A 15,901-nucleotide genomic window follows, 5' to 3' on the forward strand; every position below is an offset into this window, starting at 1 on the left:
AGGACTGTTCATGTCCCATAGGTTAACACCAAAATGAAATGTGTAAGGAGCAGAGTTATTTTGCACAGTAAAAAAACTCTTCAGTTCTTGTAAACCTACAAAGAGACAAATGGGAAAAGGATGGCATGTTTGTGTTTTGAACAGCATGAAGTGGTAAATATTTATTGAACGGTGTATTTGGGTACCTAATGCTTCTTACCAATCTGGCAACCACCAGGAGCCCAAAATGGCTCTTTAAAGAATATACATCCTTCAGGTAAAGGTTTGGCATATTTCATACACTCAGTTGATTTATTAAAGATGTTACTTAGTCTGGATTAAAACCCCAGACGTTTCCTACCCATTCTGTGTCACCAGGAAAGCACCTCTGTTTCTCACCACAGAGACAGGAGGATTCTGGGACACCAGACTAAATACTATGGTTTTGACACACCTCTCCTGGTTAATATCTGTCTCCAATAAACACAGAAACCAAGATTTATATTCTCAGACATCTGATCTGTTAAATCGACTGAGTTCTCATTATGTTCTCTCTGATAGGCTACAAACTCACAACCTGTCACATCGTGCTGCAAACAGAAGAGGGAGCAGAGGAACAGGGAATGACTGGTTCTCCACTATGTTGCTGGGTAGTTACTTGTATCTATGTACAGAACCCAGCTTTTGAAGTCCGTGTTTTATGAAGTGAGTTTGGTTTTTGTTTTGTTTTTCAGAAAATACATGTCTGCAATTTTAAAGAAATCTTGATGTATTAAAACTTCAATGTGACAGTGTTAGAAAAATCACAGATTGAACCAGTTTCTTCAGCTTAGAAAGAACACACCACCTACATTATGGAATGAACAACATAAATTTAAGAATGATTTAAAACATCAACTTAAAATGAAAGCTTAAGACATCACGTTTAACCCACCTCCCCTGTGACAATAACCATTAGTAGGTAAAGAACCTTAAAGTGAGTAGATTATAAGAGGACTTTTAAACTGTCTCCTCTTGTACAAAAACAGCAGTTAGAACAAACATTATAGTGACATTTATATTGTGCAGTACTACAGTGGCAAATGTTTCTGAGGTGAGCAAGGACAAGGGTAGCAACTGTGATCTGATTCCTATCTTTTCTGTCTCACCATCTCTACAGGACTGTTCCTGAACATTTCTGACTCACTTTTCATTGCCACTGCGTGGCCCCACAGCTCGGACGGTTTTCTGGGTGCGGTGTAACAGGAGCGTCTCCTCCTGCTCTGTCTCCTCGTCATCCCAGCGGCGGCAGCCCACGGCTGAGCAGATGTACTTCACCTGAGGGACAAGGCAGGCTCACATGTGCAACTTCAAAACAAATGTAATCAACAGCAATATTCAAAGCTAACAATCCTTACAGCCTGTTCTTGGCTGGCAGGCAGTTTGGAACTCTGTGACTTTAGATGTTTGGCTGGAGGGATGCTGAAAAGCCTGGTTTAAGAGATAACGGCTTTTCATAATGAAAACTTTCAAAGGATTCTAGGAAGTTTACAGTCTGTGGTATTTTGACTACCATTTGCCTATATTTTGCATGTACTTCTAACACAAAGAAACCTGAGCTCTCTCTTTTCCCCACTAGTTATATGGACATCAAAAGAACATTCCTGCAAGACCCACAGATAATTCTGCTTTCATGTCATATTTGTCTCAGCCTAACTCTATCAGCTTCAAATGAAGTACTATTGATTTATATAAAATACCACAACGCCTTCCCCCTTTGCCTTGTCAGCTATTAAAAGGAAAAGAAAACATTAATGAACTCTCACAGTCATACAGTTTCCAACAGTCCCAAATCTCAATGAGAATTTGCATTATATGGGTAATGCCAGAGAGATGAAACTGCCAAACTCTTAGGAAGGAAGAGTCAGGTACTATTTCCTCTAGGAAACAGCTTTGCTACTGTGCACATAAGCCAGGAATCAAAACAGAAATGAAAATTTCCTCTTCTGAGCACTGGAGGTGCACAGAGCCCTCTGTGACCAGTGAGGAAATCAAAAGGAATTCATGAACTCTGCTTTGGGATCTGTCTGCTTTATCATTAGTGATGATTCCACACCATATCATTAGTGATGATTCCATTCCACAGAAGTGTACCCACTCTGATTTTGTTGAAAACTAGGAACTTTAATTTTTTTTAACTGAATCTGTTTTTTAGCTTGTTTTAAAATGCAATGTTTCTGAATCACCAGATGTCTTTTCTTCACTACACAAAGTATCTACAAGCACTTCAATGACACCTGACATTTAACTTAACTTTTAAATAAGACTTTGAAATATAAGGAGAACAACTTCTGATAGTAAACACACTGACAACTAAGAGTCCTTAACTTTTGCATATGCTGAATTTTTTCTGTTCACATTAGTTTCGAAATTTTTGAAATTAATTGAAAAAAGGTGTCACCTAAAGCATTAATACACGGAGAGTTGAACTGCAAACTCTACTTCAAACAGTGCCAGATGATAAAAGCTGAACTCCTCCCACAGGAAGGGGTTATCCCTCCCAACCTCTCACTATGCTCTGGTGACAAAGTCCCTGTCCCTTCCTTGTGCTGGCTCTGGCACTCCCTGATCCCCTGCTACAGCTAACCCAGCACAAAACTACTCCAGTAAAAGGGGAACAGCATTCTGCTGGGTTAGCAAATGGTGAGACAAGGGTTAAAGCCAGCACAGGGGGTAGAGCAGGAGCTCCCAGGCAGGAGATTGCAGTCCCCTGCCACTGACTGCAGCCCATCAAGCTCAGGTTCTGCCCCTTTGCGCCCTGCAGCTGAACACTCAAGCTGCACCACAGTTTAAACCTCAGGAGTTTCCTGTTTGCAATGCAGATCTTAAAACACACAGACACAAAACACCTTCTCAGGCTCTTACCTTCCCTGAATAGGAGCTCAGCCCATAGGTGGTCAAAGACTTTCCCCCAACTAACACAACGTCCTCGCCAAATTTGTAGGATGACTCGAGAAGAGATTCAACGGTGAAAGGAACGGCTTCCATGCTCTCTCTATCCCGATCCCACTGGAAGAGGTCCCCATCCAAGGAAGGGATAATCATCTTATTTCCAAACGCCTAAAATAATTGAATTCAAGGTTAGCTATGATTTAACCATAATTTTATCAAAACACACAGACCACAAATGACAGGAGAAATGCTGTATAAACAAGTCCAGTGCGTTATGCTCTAGTGTCCTAATGGTTTTGTATTCAGAGTCCTATTTTTCAAAGTTATACTGAAGACAGAAAACTTTCAGACATTCAAATCAAATCCACATTTCACTATTCTTAGTTAAAAAACAGTTCAGTGTGTGACACCTCTTCAAAACATTTGAAAGCTCGATGAGTTGACAGGTTTCATCCAAAACTGCAGAAAATACGATGTGGGTTGAAGCATTCTCCAAGAGACAGGCACTGGTTAGAGTGCAAAGTTTTGCAGATTACTGGTGATAGTTTCAAGATAGAGTAATTTTAAAAGTACAACTGAGGCTGTTTTCACGACTAATTCATGTCTATTCTAGAATATGCAACTTTCTGTAAAGCAGAGAGAGCAATTATCACTGAGATCAGAGCTCACATTTCACCTTTGTCTCTCCAGACAGTTAAATCTGACTTCTCCTCAGAATTGCTTATCTCTAAGCACACCGTTCCTTTAAAAACTGCCTAGCTTCTCCCTAAACACACAGGTTAAAAAAAAAAAATATTAAAAAATCTTCACTGGGATACAATATTTCATCCATTACACAGAGATTTTCAAGGTTCGGAAGTATGAGTCATTGTCAGTGAGTACTAAGGGACTTATTAAGAAACTCATTATCAGCATGATGGACCATAACTAATGCTGTGGAGCCACAGTGGCTGTGCCCATCAAGAACAGTGAGAAATTGTAATCCACATAATCTTAGCTTCTGAGGATATGGATTAACATGGGAGGTTTTAGTGATTTTTCAGAACCTCTGTCCATTTGGGCAGTATCCTACAATATAATTACATTAAATTCAGATACTTGACACATTAGGAATTAAAGACTGCTTCTGGTACATGTGTATTAGTCACTTGGAAAAAAGTATTCCTGCTCAGACTCCAAGGCACAGATAGGTATTATGAAGTGGTACAAAAGATGCAGAAGGTTTCTTGTTATTATTTCTGGAGCCACTGTGAGGATCTGAAACCACATCTTCTGCATGTTTCAAATTCCATATAACATGGAACTTTTTATTCCTCTAACTGGGTCAGAGTCGAGCAAACAACATTAAGCGAAGTTGGGATTCGCCTGAACAGGGAGGGAAAGACAGATGTTGTAGATGTGTGCATGTCACAACTAGTATCTCCTCATATACTGTTTGACACACTTCATTTAAAGAGAAAATTCAGGTGAGTTACCCCACACTGCTGGTATTTAACATCCCTACAGGATCTAACACTGATGCTTTCCAGCTTTGAAAAGCCTCATGATGACAGACAATTGTAATAAAAACTCCTCTCAGGAGCACAATGTGTAACTGAAGTGATGATAAAAATAAACCCCTGAGACTAGCTGTGAAGCTCTTTACAAAGCAAAACTAGGTGTGTTCTTTCCCTCTCAGATATTTACCTTATGGCAATAAAGGCCAAACATCCTGGAAAAGATGCATGTGATACACAAATGGAGCATTATGGCCTACTATTGGGGAGGAAAATTAAACAGACACAGCCCTATACACACATACAGAAATAAACCAACAAAAAAGCAAATATTCTGGTGGGGAGTTGGGGGGTGTCATTTGTAGAGATCACCTGATCAGTGGACAAATAAAGCAAACAAATAAGGTTTATATAAATATTCATATTCAGAGCAACCTTGTGGTCTTGAGAAACAAAAGACTGGGAAGATTTGGAAAACACCTTTTTAAAACCAAAACGTCAGTGCCAAAATTGCAGCTGTAACCATGGTGGAAATACCTTGTAAAAACATTCAACACAGAGGACTAATACCACAAAATGTTTTTGTAATATACTCTTTCAGAAGCCCATAATAATTCTGATGAAAACTTTTAGCCTGTGCAGCTGTTACTTTGCATTAACAAATCCTTTGAATGGATCTGCACAAGATCCATACACATGCAAGTACGTCTGAAGGCCCATGCCAGTATGAGATACTCTGCTCCAAGGGCTGGAGACCATTCCATGGTTTGTGAAGAATGGAGACAGTGGTGTAAACTGCCAAAGAATTGCTGCTGAGCAAGGAAGACTCTGCAGCAACCACAAGCCCTGGGGACAGTGTGACACACGTTACTTTAAGTTCCACCCCTGCCCCAAAGCTCTGGCTCCAGGGCCCGAGTTGAAAATTTTCCACCAGGAAACAGCACACACACATTGGCTAGTTCTAGGAATCACACCCAAATTTCCAAGATATATGAAGCTGACTCAGCAACACACACCTATATAGTCCAGATTTATGGAGCAAATCAGGTTATGGCTTCCCTGACAGTGGCTTTCTGCCTGCTCGACTGTTAAAACCTTGGTCCCCATAAGCAGCAGAGGACAGATGACATTGTTGGTCAGCTCTGCTGATCACCTGCCCACGCTCCCAACCTTGAGGGCATCTGCAGGAGCAGCAAGTCCTGGGAGACACTGGGAGGAAAAAGCTGAGAAAAGACACACCTGCTATTCATGAACACATCAGGAAAGGGAGCACAGGCAGCAGAAAGAGCTGTTGCAGTGAAGGAAAATGCCGGAGTAGGAGTGGATAAGGTTAAACTGACCCTAAGTGCAGGTGAGACATTTGGGTTACTAACCATCACAAATGAGCTATTTCACTACAGAAACAGTCAGGGGGAAAAATCACTTTAAGATGACTCTATCCATAAATGGATTACATGACACAGAGCTGACAAGAGACACCGCCTGATTACCACAAAGGTCTTCTTTTAAATAAATAGCTTTATTTGAAGAATGGGGAAGGTATGCAAATGTGCCACTTGCAGGTGCCCACATACATGTGTAACAAAAGGCATTTGTGGCCACTTGTGGTGACATCTGTTTTCAAAAGAGCAGTTCAGCCAGAGGCTTTGGAAGGACATTAATAAGAACAACTATCTGAATTATGCAGCTCATTCTCTAGTACATCAGAAGCAGAAAAGGGACTTTCCTTGAAAGTACTAGCAACTAGCATCGGCATGCAGCTCAGGTAAAGGAATGACATCACCCTGTATCTCAAAAGCATTACCTCATCTCCTAATCCAAGGAGTGAGTCACCCAGGCAGTCAGCTGCAAATCTCTTGGCACAGAAAATGTAGGTTACCACGATGCACTTACACATTCCTCTGATCTGTCAATGTAAATAGCTATTTGTTCAGCTTCACTGGTCAGCAATATGGCATATAATTGTTAAGTGGCTTGTCTTTCTGAAGTAACACTTAAAAAAAGCCCCCACATTAAGCAGGGAGCCCTAAACGAGCCGCTGCTCTTTTGCTCATTAAGAGTTTGCAGCCCAAGTTCTCCATTGGCTCCGCGCGGGGCTCTGCAGCCCTATCAGCGGCGCGGGCTGCGCAATCTCCAGGCCGACGGGTGAGGTAATGCACTTTCTGAAAAGCCTCCACAAAAAAGCAAAAAGGCATAACGATCCGGAATGGCATACGCTTCCAGGGAATTTGCTGTCTAGACTCTTTACTGGAAAGGAGGGCACCGTACGCCAGGTGCCACGGCAGGTTGATCGGCGCAGGAAGCCGCTGATTTATAGCGGTGGAGAGAAGAGAAAAAGAAAGAAAAGGAAAAAAAAATTGTGTAAACAGAGATCAAAACAAGCTTCCAGGAGCTGTTTAACAGCAAGCGTGACATTCTACCCCCTTCCTAACGCTCTTTATCGTCTGAAAACAAAAATCGAGCCTGCTCACGTGCAGACACATCTGAGCCAAGTCTGGTGCCAAAACAGTCAATATTATTGTTTACAGATGGGCTGGATTATCTACTAACTCCAAGGAAATAACCACGCACAAGTGAAATATTTTCCTTAAAATAGGATTTTATGTCTTTATGTTTTTCTAACACTTCTGCTCATAGTTTTCAAGTCTTACTGTTACTATAAGCTGCAAGAGCTTCATTCCGGTTACTAATTAACTGAGACGAACCTACATGATCTTAAATGATAAGGGTACCAGTTTTTTCCCCCTCTACGATTATCCCTACAATAGGATCACTGTAACAAACAGGATCAAACCCAACATCAAGCACGCTCTTAAGAAAACTACTTCTCACTGAGAACTATGTCTTTTAAGCCTCTTTAAAATTAATCTAGGCAACATATTAAAAGTCACATATGGTAGGTAGCTTTATTCTGAAGGGTAGAAACAAGAGTCTGCACAAAGAAATCTGGGCAAGTGAAAGCAAGCTGGTATGCTCCACATTAAAAAAACAAACAAATTAAAACCACAAACCCATAGACAGACAGTAACACAGGTATCCCTACTATAAATGTTTACAGATTTTTCAGGTAATACAGATATATATATAGATATACATACACACACAATTTTTGAGATAGCCCCAGTTTGGGTTGGTCTGGAACTGACTTGTCTGCTCTTTTTTGTTATGCATGCAGGAAGGTTATCTGCACAGAGTCATGGGTTTATGACTTTCTTCCAATAGAAGAGGTAATTTCTCCTCTTCACCTTAGATTTCAGGATGCTGATTCATCTGTTTTGCCTCCAGGTACCTGCAGAAATCCTGAAGCACAGGACACTACAAGGATGACAGTGTACTGTTACTAACAGGCAAACCCTAATCAAACAGCAGCACACTGGGATGAAGGGGGACCCCAGAGCCTTCAAACTTCTGCAAGACCCACAACATCCCCACTTCCTTAAGAGAACAAAGACCCAGACACAAGCACAATCTTTTTAAGAAGAGAGGCTGTTGAGCTATTCCACTGCCTAAAGCACTGGTAAAAGAGCAAAATAATACAGGGCTGTTCAACCAGCCAGGAAAAAGAAAATTGACTGCAAAGGGAAGTCCATGATTTACATCAGTAAAAAACCTGAGACCGTTCAAGGGCAATGAGGAAGCTGAGGCAGGAAATACCAAGACAGGTTGTTGTTTGTCTAGAAAATTTTTCCTTTTTGTGAGTACCATTACCTCTGATCTCAGCACTACACTTGTTTATGAAGTGTATACCTGTCCTGACCACCTCCTGTGCCTGTTAAGCACTGAACATGCCTAAAGCATCTTTGAGACCAGGACCGTGAGAAAGGCTGCACCTGGATATGACCTAATCAGTATTTTATTGAGCTGTTTACAGAGGTGGGATTAGGTGGCCTTCCTCCTCTGCAGAGGTGAGAGCCAGGCAGTGCCAGGGCGGCACATCAGAGCAGCCATGGAAATAGGTTTTATCTCAGCTGGGGTGTGACAGCCTCAAAGAGCACACCAGGTCTGCACAGCAACAGTGAGCAGAGATATTTCTCAAAGCTCAGGCTGATTGGTACCATCAGGCTGTATGGCTCACCCAGCAGCAGTTCACAGCATCTATCAAGCAACCAAATCTGGTCCCTGACTCCTGCCTACATTAAGTACCTTATGACACAAGTTTGTACCTACTACAGTCTTTCCTCTCCTCCCATCATCCCCCATACTTCACAAGCTGGTAGTTACTATTTCATTTTTCATGAATCCATGGAAAAGAGTAATAAATTCAACTTTCGTGGGCCTGTGTTTTTCTGTATGATGAGTGTGTGAAGCGATGCTGTAACCCTGTGTGCCTGGATGAGTACTAGAGAACTCATTTCAAAACTCCTCTCTTCTCTCTCTTCAAAGCAACACCTGCAACATCCTCCTGACAACTTTAATAAAATACTAGAGCTGGAATCTCTGTTATGATTCTACACATCAGATTTTAAAATCTGATCAGGTATAAGGACCAGGGTCCCAAGAAAACTCTTTTACACAAACTGTAAAATGCAACAGATGACAGCAGCACAGCAGCTTGAGACTTACACTCTCTTTTCCAGCATCAGGGGGACAGTACCTTGTTCAGCTTGAGTTTGCCCTTAAAAGAACTATTCCTACTCTGCCCTCCCCTGAAGGGCCATACAGGAAATCTGAGGAACTGCAGTGTGCTAACTAGACCATCCCAGCTTCAAAAGAGATCAGGAACCCAATACTGTTTGCTCTGCAATCACATAGACCCTTCCTCTAAAGACGAGCAAACTGAAATACCACCGTTACTTTAATCATAGTCAAACAAGACTTGGGTTTTTGAGATACAGAGATGCCAGCCTGCTCTGCTGCCATGGTAACAGACTTTTAAAAACTGTTCTCCTTAATAATAATAAAAAACCCAACTGCACGGTGCTTTAAGAAAGACTTTATTTTGACATTATTCCATCCCCCTCTTTTACATGGCAAGTTTTATTAATAAGACTGCAAGTCTTCTGAAACTTAAGAGCAGTGCTTTCTGAGACAAGCCGATGCTGCTGTTACCGAGCCCATCACCGAGCTCCTTGAAACTAACAGCACATAAGGGATTGGATTAGTGGGAAAAAAATTACCCAAAGCCTCGCCTTTCCAGAAACAGGCCCTACACAGAACTTCATCAGCCACCACGGCAAAATTGATACTTGTATTTGGTTGGCATGGCAAGACTTTGGTAGTGGGGGGCTGCAGAGGTAGAAAGAACCTCGCACTGGAACAGGAAAAAAATGAGAGGGGTCATCCTTTGAGGGGCAAGAAGTGGTAGAGACAAGGTGTGATGAATTTACTGCAGACTCCATGCCCTATCTCCCTACACCACTCTGGGGTGGAGGGAGAGAAAATCAAGGTGAAGTTAAGCCTTAAGGGAAGAAGGGAGGGGTGGCGGAAGGTGTTCTTCAGATTTGGTTTTATTTCTCCTTATCCTGCTCTGATTTTATTGGTAATAAAACTGGTTTTCCTGAGTTGAGTTTGCTTTGCCTGTGATGGTGCGTGGTGAACGATCTCTCCCTGCCTTATCTTGACTCATGATCCTTTTCAACAGATTTTTCTTTCCACTGTTCAACTGAGGAGGGATGTGACAGAGAGGCTTTGGTGGGCACCTGGCATCCATGAAGGGGCAATACCAGAAGCTCGTGGCACTTCAGGAGACGATGATTCAAACTGATCTCTGCTGGACCCTGTGTGTTTTTTCCCCTGGCCCTGCATGGACAGGATGGTTTTGCAGATAAGGACACAGAGTCTATGTGAAAAACTAAGTCACAGAGCAACTCCTATAGGAAAAGAGCCTGATACAGAAGGAGAACAGAACACTGCAAATCAGAGTCTCCTCTAAGAGAGAGTGCACGAAACATGCCGTTAGTCTGACAAAGATTAATAGTTACCTCCTTATGGAGCACAAAGTCCAGAAGAAATTCGGAAATGAGATGTCAGTGGCTGTGCTGCTAGAGGAATGATTTGCTAAACTGTCTAAAATGCTTAAACCTTGAAACAGGCCCTTCTTTATATAGATAAAGATATAGCCTGAAATTTAAAAAAGGTTCTAGGGCAGAATAAATTACTTTTTTTGTGTATTGAGCAGCTGAATTCCAACTATCTAAGTTATCCATTACCTGAAACTGGTATTGGTCTAGGTACTAGATTTGATCCATTTTAGTATCTGTAAACACCAGAACTGCTAAACAGCCAATACAAAACATGCAGTGGGCCATGTGCAATTAAATTACAAGCTCTCTTCCTATCCCTAACCTTGACCCTGAGGTGAAGGGTCCATACCACAAGACTTGCAAGAAATGACTGAGGGAGCTGCAGTTAGTTAGCCTGGGAAAAAAAAAAAAAGGCTCAGGGAAGACTTTCTTGCTCTGTACAAGTACCTCAATGGAAGTTTTAGCCAGGTGAGAGGAGTCAATCTCTTTTCCCAAGAAACAAGCAATAGGACAACAAGGAATGGGCTCATGTTCCATCAGGGAAGGTTTATATTACCTGTAAGGAAAACCTTCTTCACTGAAAAGATAAAACAGGCTGCCCAGGGCAGTGGCAGAGTCACCATCCCCAGGCAGATGTAAAAGCCTTGTGGAAGTGACACTTAAGGATGTTTAGTGGCAACCTTGGCAGTGCAGGGCTAACACTTGGACCCGGTAATTCTGTAATCTTAGAGGTCTAGCCCAACCTAAACCATTCTGTTATTTTACTACAAAGAGAATAAAAAACCAGAGACAATGGGGATGGTAAAAATCCTTTCCAATATTTGGAGATTTTGACTATGGCTGTGAGCATGATATGAAAGTTGGTCGTACAGAGCGACTCTGAGAAAATTTCTTGGCTTTGCTCAAAGCACAGCATCACCTGAGGACTGGTCTTGAGAGCTTTGGTATCACACAAGCCACAACACCCTGTTCTGTAGCTGCTCATGTGTCCCCTAACGGAAGCTGTCATCCTCCAAAATGTCCTTAAAGCACAATGAAAGGACACGTGTCAGCACTTCCTCTGGGCTTTGTCGGTGCTAGCTACAAGTGTCAGCAAGGCAGCCACTGAGCTGCAGCTACAGGAAATCTTTTGGGTTTTTTAATTGAATAGGACACCAAACTAAGAGGACTGAAGATGTGCAGTTTAGATAAATACGTAACACCACCTGCCTAAGCAACAGGCCTATTTGTGATGATGGTACGGTGGTGCTGCATCACACTAACCACCAACTCAGCTCAGGCAGGCAATTCCCCTTTTCCACAAGTTTAGCATTTCCCACTAAAAAAGTTGGTTGTGTTTCCTATAAAAGCACAGCTTCCAGCTATCAAGGTATTCTGAAACAATTAGTATTTTACTGATGACTTTTTGTCCATTAAACAACATTAGAAGTTTATTTTCAGAAGAACTGTAAATTATGTTTTAGTTTCACCAAGAAAGCAACAAAAATCTGTATTCAGAAATCCACCGGTCTCTCTAGTGAAGTCTCCCAAGCCTGTCACCTCTTCATGCACACATGTGTGTGTTTTTGCAGCAGCAGAACTGAAAAGAACCACTTGTGCCATCAGGAATGCGAATACATCCATGTAGTTAAAGAGCAGTCACATCCATTCTCCTCCTGCAAAACACAGGCTCCACTCCCCTTGATAGCCCTAATAAGCCTTCTCTGCCTCAATTGCAATTAGAATTTATCTTCCTTTGAAGTACAATTCTGGGCACTCACTTTTTATTCATTATGAGCTTTTCCAGGACCATTTAAGACAGTAATCTGTCTCCCTCTCTACCCGCAGGCAACAGAGAATCACATTTCCTTCCCCTTCAGTGGAATGGAGATGGCAGCAGATAACCTGTCACGGGATATCTTAGTACACAGTTTTCTCAGTTTTATACTGGTCATCTCCAACCTTCAACAACAGAGCAACTGTTATCAATCCCCGTATCTTGTATTTCATTTAGCACAGTTTAATTTCATGTCTATTATAGAAAACCTGTACAACTGAGAACCAGCTGATGTGCCAGTCTTGCTCTACAGGAATGACACCTCCAACTATCTGAGCATCTGGTGGTTCTATACATCTCAGTAGTACACCAAAATAAAGGTCACTACAGGACACTTGAATACTCCTTCAGACAACCAAAAATACACCAGTTTACCTACAAGGAAACATACTTTCCCCAGTTTAGTCACCTCAATAATCAGACCACTGATTTACACTCTGCCTGCTTGAAAAGAGTGGCAATTCAGTGCCTTACATCTGCTCAGAACATATTACGGTCAGAAAGTAATTTCACAGCACAAATTGATATTTTAAAAATTTTATTCTTTGTTGACTAAAACTATTCTTTAAAAACTTTTTGTACACACTCAAACACCTCAGAGAACCAACTTGTTATTCTCTATGAAAGTCTGCCTGGATGGTGCATGGAGACTCTTCCAAGTACTAAGCAGGAAAGTTTGTATCTGTTGCTGGTGTGTCCCATTGCAGATGTTTAAGATGCACCCAAGATTAAGCATTAAAATTATTAACAGTGAACTAGACAGAGGCATTTTTAAGCAGAATTCAGAACAAAGACATTTTCTCAGAATGCCTGTGTAGTTTGAAAAGAATCTCCTTTTTGTTTGGCCAGTGAATGTTAGAAGAATCAGAACAATTTTAAGCAGGATTAATATAAATTCCTAATATTCATCACTGCCTTTAACAGCTGCTATAATAACCTTTTCATGAAAATACTCAAGTGTCTGACAGTCTTAAGTGTTCCCCACCCATATCCAAGACAAACACTATCAGCTTTTCCTTGGATGATATTTACAGATAGTGACTCAACCAAAAAATAACCATAATAGAAATCCATAAACCAAACAAACATAAGTTTTATTCAAACTAATAAAATAATGCTGCAGCAGTGTCTAACTGGTGGGTGAGACTTTCCTAATTCTTTCAAAGACGCTGCTAAATTATTCACCCTCCCTGAACCTCTGGGTGGGCACATAATAGAATTCACAACTCAAGCCCCTCAAAGGGCATTTTGACCTCTTGCCTTGCCCTGACCCATTTCAAAGTGGATTTTGCATTTTCTTCTATTCCAGAGTGTAAAAGGTCGAAGGATGGGAATTGCTGAGTTTCTTCCTGTGTTCCCAAAGCAACCCAAGACAGATTTGGGCTCTTCTCTGGCTCGTCTGAGCACAGTGATTGCCTTACCCAAACTGCAGCCAAGTGCAGGCAAGTCAGTACCTCAAAGTGAGTCCCAGGTGTCTGGACACTTCACAGCAGAATTCTGTATTTCTTCTGGGAAACCAAAGCATTGAAAATTTGGAAGGATTTATGATGCAGATAAAGGGAAGGAAAAAGAAAGAAGATACACTCATATTGTACATTACATCCAGATGTAATGTAGTCAGTAGTGGAGTTTTTTGAGATTTCAAAATTCTTTTGCAACTCACTGCTCTAAGCAAAAATTGAACAATCTGCTCAAAGTCTCTCTGGGTTCGCTTCCCCGACAATGCACTGAGTTTTCATAAAACTTCTCCACCTCTCCATATTTCTCTGGATAAAAAAATATAATAGGCTATTCCATAAAAATATGCCACTTCTATCCCCAAAAAAGATGATACAGATGTCTAAGTTTGTAGAAAAGTTGATTTTATGTAGCTATTACAATAGAAATATATATTTATGTTTATATATATATATATATGTATATATATATACACACATATACACACACACAATGCAATATAAAGGTCATGAGAATCTTTATTAGAATAAGGATGTTGACAGATTTGGTGACATGGCATAATTAAATTATTCAATTTTTCCAGGATACAGTGGTATGTTTACTCTGACTGCTATAAATGTCAGCCATGTGAACTGAAACTGATTTTATCCCATGATCCTCAATGTCTCAAATAAGGAAATAAGATGCTTACTTAAGGATTAGTCTTTAACACTCCAAGCCTACCAGGTACTTTTATCAAGTCCATCCCAGTATAGCCTCTGCCCAGAGCACTGAAGCAACTCCGACTGGTGCCTACTAAGTGATTTAGTGTAAAGCTTGCAGGTAAAAGAATGAATCATCCTCATCAGCAAATGATGTGCTATGAACCTTTCTCACTGCTTCTGAAGCAGTTCTCCATTTTCACTATAATTAAGCATCATTATTTAAACACGCTGCTTCTCCCAAAAGTATTATTTTCTAAGTATGGACAGCATATTAATTACAAACCCAAATTTTAAAGAGCAAAGTGCTTTTATTAAATTTAGGCTCCCTTTTAGAAAAGTTGTAATTCAATGACTTCCTGTGAACTTCTTTAGGCAATCTTTACGTGCAGGTAATAAAAACTTGGAGTTGCAACCAGGCTTTTATAGAGAAAGGTTTTCCATTTTAAAACAATGCATAGAGAAACAGAGTTTTTTAATTCTGATGCACAAGCCTGAACTGCAGAGTCAACTTTTCAGCATTGGCACCCCGACTATGATTTGTTTATGTTGGAGCTTAGAGCCAAGGAAAGAATTTCAGCATTTTAGTTACCCAGACACACAATTAATACTTCAGCAGCCTTTCCATTCTAATTGATCTGTTCACATGACAAATGATGAACATCTCACTTGTCAGTGTCTTAAGCAGTAGTTTCAAGATCTGAAGCGTTTGACAGAGCTGCTGGAACATTTGAAATTTCACTGCCTCACTTTCCTAATTAAAACACGAGCTCCAGACAGCCAGGTTGACATTTTACAGTTAGGCAAAGGAAGTTAACTACAGCTCTGTTAAACACTGAAAGTTTGAAGATCTAATGTCTATTCTTAAAAGGCACTTGGAAATTAAATTCATGCTTTTGCACCAGGACTTGGAACTACAGTTCATTATACTCACACTTGAGATAGTTAAAAAAACCCTCATCAAAACAATTAAGAGCCAGCAGCACACTTTCCTTGCTCTGAAAGAACACAAATCTTTTTCACTGCAAGTTTAACACAGAGTTTCTCATCTGCTATTCCTTGAAAGAAGATGTAATTTAACAGCTTACATAATGTTACTGCTTTATGATAAAGATGTGGTTGCTAACACAGAAACCTTTGTTACTTCAAAAATGCTGGAAGAGGAAGGAAAAGCCTCAAGACTCAGTTTGAGAGAATAAAACTCAACAGGTCACATGCCCACATCAGTATTTTGACCCAAACCAGAATTTTCCCAGCAATTTTAATGAAGTCAATTACTCACTTAAGTATCTAGATTCACTGCATGAAGATTTTCAGCTGATTACTGACAGCAGATTAAACATTAAATATTTAAAAGCAGTTTATTCAGAGTGTTCATCACTTTTCATCATGTTTCTTGTTAAATTCTGTCTTAACAGCATTTGTTTACATGACAGTAGAAGTCTAAAAAGGCCCACATTCATAACGCTTAACATCTTCTAAATGACCAAAATGACCTTTTCCTTCCAAAATTAGTTATCTCATAGGCTCTGCATCTTAACTGACAAAATCCCTCAG

General features: G+C 40.7%; 1 protein-coding gene across 1 annotated transcript in view; it reads right to left on the bottom strand.

Annotated features, from left to right (window-relative positions):
* Window positions 1-15,901, bottom strand: part of EIF2AK3 (eukaryotic translation initiation factor 2 alpha kinase 3) — a 42,069-nt gene that overhangs the window by 17,342 nt on the left and 8,826 nt on the right. Inside the window, exons 3-4 of the mRNA XM_015625415.3 lie at window positions 2,884-3,078; window positions 1,166-1,296 (exon numbers count right to left, since the gene is read on the bottom strand). Of these exons, the coding sequence (XP_015480901.1) occupies window positions 1,166-1,296; window positions 2,884-3,078 (326 nt within the window). The remainder of the gene's footprint in view (window positions 1-1,165; window positions 1,297-2,883; window positions 3,079-15,901) is intronic.

This window comes from Parus major, chromosome 4, assembly GCF_001522545.3.
Source record: "Parus major isolate Abel chromosome 4, Parus_major1.1, whole genome shotgun sequence".
Classification (NCBI taxonomy): domain Eukaryota; kingdom Metazoa; phylum Chordata; class Aves; order Passeriformes; family Paridae; genus Parus; species Parus major.